The following is a 7,790-nucleotide window of genomic DNA, read 5'->3' on the forward strand; positions in this document are numbered from 1 at the left end:
GATACTCGATAGTTGTACAGAATCGCGGTACTGGTGTATTTCCTAAGTCTGATTCGAGACAATTAACAAGCGTCTAATTAACTTGCTAATTGGTTTTAATGTAAAAGAACCAACTAAATTGTCACCGAGACAAGAGCTATTTGAGATAAAAAGTACCGCGTCGTTTATATTTCTCACATTTACATAAATGTGTCAGTTTTTATTGTATATCTAATAAGTTTGAGCAACAGTCACACATTGTATTGTTAAATATAAAAAATCTATGTTATGAACCCGCAGTCTTCTAAAAAATATATAATGTAAATATAATATTTCGCATAAAATATTCCCCCGGGTAGAGCAAAAGGGATTATTAGGCCAATTTATGACAAAAATTCGCTAAGTTTAAAGTCCAGCCGGTCGTAAAGGACTACTAATTATGTTTATGCTCAAAGTAACGGATAATAATTTACGCCATAAATCAATGTTTAACAAACACATTTATTTTGTAACTTTGGCAAGGAAAAGCGTCATTGTTTGATAAATAATGAATAATGAGGATATGTCCGATCAAAATCCGAGCTTCACTCAAAGTTTGAATAATACAAGATGCGTATAAACTTAAATATATCACGTTACAAACATGATTGAAATGCCGTGAATATTAGTTTTCCTCTATCCTTGATCTATATGTGGCCACAGCTTTTGAAGCGTTTTTCACTGACATTCCAGTCTCGACTACCAAATCTTTGAACTCGTCACCTACTGTTGCTGAATCAATATTAAAAGAAAATGTTAATCCCTGTAACGCTATTTTTAGGTTTGACTATGTCTCGCATGTAGACATTATAAAAGTTTTTAATGCTATAAATGTAAAAAATACTGCAGATCTTTGGGGAAATTCCGTAGTTATTACAAAATCGATTATTGACATAGTTGCACCCCAATTAGCTGTAGTATTTAACGCGTGTATAGATAGCGGTGTGTTTCCTGATCTAATGAAGAATAGTAAAGTGATACCATTATTCAAGTCAGGCAGTACATCAGATCCCACTAACTTTAGACCTATTTCTGTGCTGCCAACATTCAGTAAAATTTTTGAAAAATTAATGTTTGATCAGTTGCTTTATTTCTTCAGTAAACACAAGTTATTACACAGCAAACAATTTGGTTTTACTAGGGGTCGCTCCACTATCGATGCCGGTGTTGAGCTTGTAAACCATATCTTCAACGCCTGGGAAAACTCACATGATGCTCTAGGCATATTCTGTGATTTATCCAAGGCGTTTGATTGTGTCCCGCATGAAACTCTAATCAGGAAACTACGTCACTATGGTGTCAAAAATACGGCTCTGAATCTTCTTATCTCCTATTTAGATAATAGGATTCAGAAAGTCGAAGTGAATGGCAAACGATCGGCGGGGTCGGTAGTCAAAATGGGTGTGCCACAAGGTTCAATACTTGGTCCTTTTTTATTTTTAATTTACATTAATGATCTGCCTCATCTAGATAAAAATAGCCACGAGATAGTACTATTCGCAGATGATACTTCACTCTTATTCAAACTAAAACGCCAACAAATCAATCTTGACGATGTGAATAGTGCTATCTCTAAAGTGGTACATTGGTTTGACGTTAACAATCTGCTTTTAAACGAGCAAAAAACTAAATGTATTAAAGTTGTAACACCTAATGTCAAACCAGTGAAAACTTTGATAAAGATTAAGGAAGATGAGCTGGACCTTGTGGACACAGCCAAATTTCTAGGTATAACAATAGACTCGAAATTACAGTGGGGACCACATATATCACAATTGTCGAATAGACTTAGTTCTGCAGCCTTTGCGGTTAGAAAAATTCGCCAACTCACTGACATTGAAACAGCTAGGTTAGTTTACTTCAGTTACTTCCATAGTGTCATGTCCTATGGAATTTTGCTCTGGGGTAACGCTGCCGACATCCAAACCATCTTTGTGCTGCAGAAGAGGGCTATTCGTGCAATTTATGAATTAGGCAGTAGACATTCACTAAGGGAAAAATTTAAGGAAATTAATATATTGACGGTGGCAGGTCAATATATTTATGAAAACCTAATTTATGTACACAAAAATATCGCACTTTTCAAGAAACATAGCGATATACATGACATTAATACACGAAACAAAAATAAACTCGTTATTCCAACCACTAGGCTTCAAAAAATAAACAAATCCTTTAGAGGTCAATGTGTGCGTTTCTACAATAAAATCCCAAGCGAAATTCAAAATTTAAGTTTCAATAAATTTAAATTAGTGATTAAACGAAATTTATGCCTAAAAGGCTATTATACTGTTAAAGATTATTTGGACGATAATAAAGCTTGGGACTGTGCTGCTTCTACCAAGCTTGTTTCAAAACTGTTATAATACTCTAATGTACGATGTTTTACTGTGTCCTACCTATAAATATCCTCTTTACTTTTTTTATTATTACAACTAGTTTTGTTTTAGGATATGTGACTGTTTTATTAACTGCACACAGTAAATCATCAATAGAAAATCTGTAATAATTATATTGACATTTTAAAAGAGCAAGCCGTGAGTTCCTTGCCGTTTCTTCTCACGAGCAACCAGCTTTCTCGAAACGGACAAAAAAAACTACTGACTGTTTCAAATACTTTGTGAAAAGTTTACGAAATAAAGAATATTTTGAATTTGAATATAAGACTTGTTTATTATCAAATTACCTAACAAGAGTTTTGTACCTTTTGGCAAAACTTAGCACTTCGGGAATACCTAAAAAAGGCTGCCGGTGATTACAACAACAACTGTCTCGATAGTACTCAATAATTGCTAAAATCCTTAATTATAGCTTTTAAAACTAAAAAATATTTCAATTTAAAAAGTAAATCCCGTATAAACGTTTGTAAATAAACGTAATGATAACATTTAGACAAGGCGGCGCAAACATCCGCGCGAGTAAATATTAGTCGCTTGAGATATCGCAGCCTCCACAATTAACCGCCGCTCTCTTCAAACACGACCACGTCGAGCGTGGCTAACAAATATATTTTATACATTTTTGGTTAAACACCTGCGTAGAAGTTATCATATTTTACAAAGACATTCGTGTGGGAAAATATCTCCTCGAGTTAAAGTCGAGGGGCTCCTTTTCCAACACAATGTGAGTTCCTAGTACAAGAGGGATGTTTAATTAATATTATGTGCGTTATTTAAATTCTTACTACACGGAAACAAACAGGCACTTTACACTGTAACTGACTGCAATAAATTTTAATTAAATTTAATTAAAAATATACTTACACGATATTTCTCAAAATAAGCTGTATTGAAATACCTGTTCGTGCCTCTTCAGAGAAGGCAGCCATGATAAAGTCTAATTAACAGGTGAAGTCACCCTACAAATTAAATATGGTATACAAATTACCTCCGCGCAAATTAGTCGTAGACGCTGCTACGAGTTTCGTAGAATCGGTGTAGCGCACCCGTAGCCGTCGGAGCATTATCGATAATGAGGTACTATAATGTTTTTGGGTAATAGGTAATGAGTAAGTGTAGTACGCTGAATTGTTGACTATAATGTTAGCCAAAAAACGGAATGAACACAATACGATCCCAAATTAATGAACATTTTAGTTATATTAAGTTCAAAGGAAATACGGAAAATACTACTTCACAAGCCTGCAAATTTGCATGCGGTTAGTGAAATTAAGCATGCTTAAATTAGGTTTTGTTTGTAGAAATACATAAATTTCTAAAGATAGTTTAAATGCCAGGAACATCCTCTCAAATATGGAGGCAATATGTTTCAGTATTACGTTTGATGGTAACGGAGATGGGAAACAAATCGTTTCAAGTCACTTGTAATATATTGCTTCAACGTTCAAAGGAAATGTTTGTGTTGCATGTCACAGTAATCATGGGCACATTTCCTGTCTGGGTTTGAAGGTTGCGGTGCACTTATTGGCTATAAAATGTACTGCCAGTCTGTTACTCAGGCGTACCTCATTTCCTTTGCAATAAACAGGGTCGCATTTGATTTGTGAATTGAATTGCAATTTTATTCGATAACACAAAACTGATCGAAATGAAAAGAATATTTTGCAAAGCTTTCAAGAAACTTAATCTCGTGTGATTTATCAAACCAGTTTTAAAATTTTAGGATGTGATCGACGCATGTACAAATCTTAACATTGTTAAGTAAAATAAAAAATATTCGGTGCTCTACTACAAAGTACCATCCGGCAATGTCGGCAGTGCTTATGTTTACAATTGAATTTATTTACCAGACAGTTTGTACGCAACCCATCTGCTAATTAGTCAAAACAGAACCTGGTGAATTAGCTTTCACTATAACAAAGGGTATTGTGACTCTTGTAACGTACATCCAAAATAAGTTTGTTTAACATACGAACATTATATATATTTCAGTGACCGCCGTTTATTTTCTCAGTTACGTTACATTAATTAACAAAAAGCACTCAGAGACACACACAACAAGGCAGGTTGAAAGTGAAGAGGCTTAGTGCCTCAAGTGTACTACTACTATAATAAAGCGGTGGAACCTTGCCGAGTGTCGGCACTCTCTGTACCTGTTGATACAACTCACAATATAGAAAGTAATAGCTGTTACTTAGTTCAAATAAAACCGGGTCTAAATGACTTTTGTGGTTGCGTTGTACAAGGTTTTAAATTCGAGAGCTGCAGAATGAATGTTTAATTTTGAAATAGGTTTGTGTTTGAATGCCGTGTACGAGATATTTATGCAAGTCAAACAAGAAATTAATTAACATTTATCAAATATTACATTTACAAAACGTTATTTGAAAAAATAGTTTTTGTTAGTTCCATGTGGTTACGTTCCTAAAATACTTTTTGTAGAGATTTGAAAGAATGAAAACGAAGTTGTTTTACTAAATATTCAGTGTGAATTATTGATGATCGCCTTTATTCTTGTAACGTTTCGAGTCGTAGTCAAGCAGCATATGTATATTATTTAAACGCAGAAGAGAGTTTATGCAAATAGTTTCCGATCTATTCCATTTAGTTCGGCTCAAATTTCAACTAGTGGTCACCTTCTAATCTCGGAGGTAACTTTCAGCCTTTGCGTATCTCGGAGTTAGTTAGTTTCCGACCTCGACCTACTTGTGAGTAAGTAGAGAACAAGTTATAATTCGTGGCTTTGATTCAATCGTTCAGCTTCTCCTTGGAAGTTTTTCTATCTGTTTAATAAAACTGTTGCGTATGTGAGTGACAGGTTACGTTCGTATTATGTAAAAAAATTACAATTTTATGTTCGTGAAAAGATTTCTTGATAAAAATATGATTCAAGTCACATCACAACTTTCTCGAGCGAACTAAGTTCAGTTCATGGACTTTTGTATTAGAAGTATGATAGATAGTACCTAAACGTATAATATCTAGTACGTCTTTTAGGTACTTGCTCGGCGTGGGAAACCAAACAAAAGATCACATCATAATCACTGTGTTATGGATACCATGTGAATAATTAACCATCAAATTTGGATAAAGGGCATCATCGTTAAATCAGATTGACGTAAACTAGCCAAAAGTCCGAAGTTTACCAAACTATAGTACCGCGGAGGACGTTTAATTAAGGTCTAACAGCCGCGCGATTGTGTGCGATCATAGTGAGATATCGTAGACGATGCCAAATGAGGAACAGTTGTTGAACAAAGAGGATCATGACAATGTGATATATGACGTGGATGGACAGGAGTACGATACGTTGTTCTTACAAGTTTGCTTATTGGACTAACTAGTCTGTATTATGAGGAAATGAATGCGTTTTAGGTTTCACTCTTTTTACTCGGCTGTAGTAGCAAGCTGACCTCTATTGCAACCGAGTCTTAGAGAGTGGATCAGTTTCGTTAGTATTTTTCTGAAGAGGGCTTGAATTTGTTTATATTTAAACAGTCCCTAGCTTAGGAACTTTTAGAAAATGGATAGTGAAGTAGAAGAATAGTGTTTGCAAACCTGTACTAAGCTTATGTCATTCAACATATAAAAATAAGCTGTGAGATCACTGATATCGCAAGGATACTAAGTAAGTTTTAATAAGTAGTATCCTCCCTCGTCTATAAGGATCGATATCTGTACTTTCTTAACTTAATCAGGTCTTGTAACAAATATAGTAGATTTGTTCACAAACTTGACAGACGAACTGGCTCTTGTACTCACTTTGAGAAGTTTTTCGTCATAATATCATCATATATATTAAACACGTATCTTTATAAGTATGTGTTTAGAGACAAGGGTAGAGGCCTTTAGGTCACATATTTACGCATCGACTTTCATAATTATTCATATGATTAGGAATTCGTTTTCCGACACGCATCTTAAATTTTATTATAATATTGCCCAACTTTTATCTACAGTTAAATGTCTCAATGCATAGAAGTACTTCTTATGACGCAACATACTAACAGTGTTTGTTTGTCGGCAGCGTCGTACGCGAGCAATGGCACGGAGGCGACGAGCAACAACATGACGTCAGTGAGCGGCGACAGCAGCCGGCGCCACCGCTCCGAGCCCGTCATCAAGCGCTGGACCTTCGACAACAGCCGCCACCGGCACTCGCACGGCTCGCACCACGCCGAGCCGCGCGCCACCATCGAGCTGCAGCTGTTCCACGAGCCCGCGCCCGCCGCGCGCACCATCGGCTGTCTACACTGTTAGTCACACCATTTATTCTGTTAGGATATCTCTCTTCACTACTGAATTGAACCGCGATCGGACGACTCGAGTGAATCCCAGCTCATCAGAGCTGAACTAGCCGTACCAAGCTCCTCAGCCGTACCAGCAGTGATACTAGAGACTAGAGACTCTAAGAGCAACACAAAGACACCCGAGTGCTCTCGACACCTACACCTACATGATACTCAACACAATACAAATTAATCGGTGTTAGGAATAAGTCGTCAAATAATCGCGAGATTATTTGTATTTAATCGATGTTTACGAATATCTAGTCTAATGAGCTAGCAATACACCCGCGCGGTCTAACTGTCGGTTATTTAATATCTTCCAAAAACATTATCATCGTTAATATTGATATATTTTACGCTATTTAGTCTTCCTAGGTAAATATTATTTGTGTTATGGATCAGTGTTGACCGTCTAGTCGAGTATTTATTATAATTGGCCTAATGTTAAGGTGAATTAGTATTATTTTGGTACAACATTCGTCGCGTCGTGAAGATACCTGCGTCTAAGCACGTGCAGTTTAGTAAGTGGTTAGACTCAGGGCTCTTCGGAACAGTTCTTTCATAACTCATTGGCAAATGTTGTGAAGAACAAGAGTAAAATTATTTTTCATAGGGAAACCATTTGGACATTTTTCTAAATTATTATTGTATTCAATCAAAATTGTAGAAATACAAAATTAAAACAACAATTGGCATTTAAATTGAAACCTCTAAATTGTAAATATACGTGATCGCGCAGGTAAGGTAACGTAAGATCACTGCACTGATCTTCACGCACTGATCCAACTATACTCATACTCACACTTGTTTCATCACTATACGTTTATTTCAGCACTTTTACTTATTATGTTAATCTGTTCTAAATATTTCTTCTTTCAATCAACTATTTCGTTTCTCAATCGTTAATTTACCGACCATTATAGTTCCATTCAATTGATGAGTTGACGTCACTAGACCATCAGTTATAGACATCATTTATTTTCTGTTTCTTTATAGCAGTAGTTATGTAATCAATCTAGGGTTTCTCTCTGCTTGAGAGAGAGAACTTACGACGAGGCAGCGCTACAGACTAGGTAGGTAGCCT

The 7,790-nt window shown here is 35.9% G+C and overlaps 1 protein-coding gene across 1 annotated transcript in view; it reads left to right on the plus strand.

Annotated features, from left to right (window-relative positions):
- LOC142986552 (nociceptin receptor-like) overlaps window positions 1-6,677 on the plus strand; it is a 46,675-nt gene extending 39,998 nt beyond the window's left edge. The window contains exon 4 of the mRNA XM_076135067.1: window positions 6,445-6,677. Within this exon, the coding sequence (XP_075991182.1) occupies window positions 6,445-6,677 (233 nt within the window). The remainder of the gene's footprint in view (window positions 1-6,444) is intronic.
- Window positions 6,678-7,790: the final 1,113 nt, after the last annotated feature.

Source organism: Anticarsia gemmatalis, chromosome Z, assembly GCF_050436995.1.
Source record: "Anticarsia gemmatalis isolate Benzon Research Colony breed Stoneville strain chromosome Z, ilAntGemm2 primary, whole genome shotgun sequence".
Classification (NCBI taxonomy): Eukaryota; Metazoa; Arthropoda; class Insecta; order Lepidoptera; family Erebidae; genus Anticarsia; species Anticarsia gemmatalis.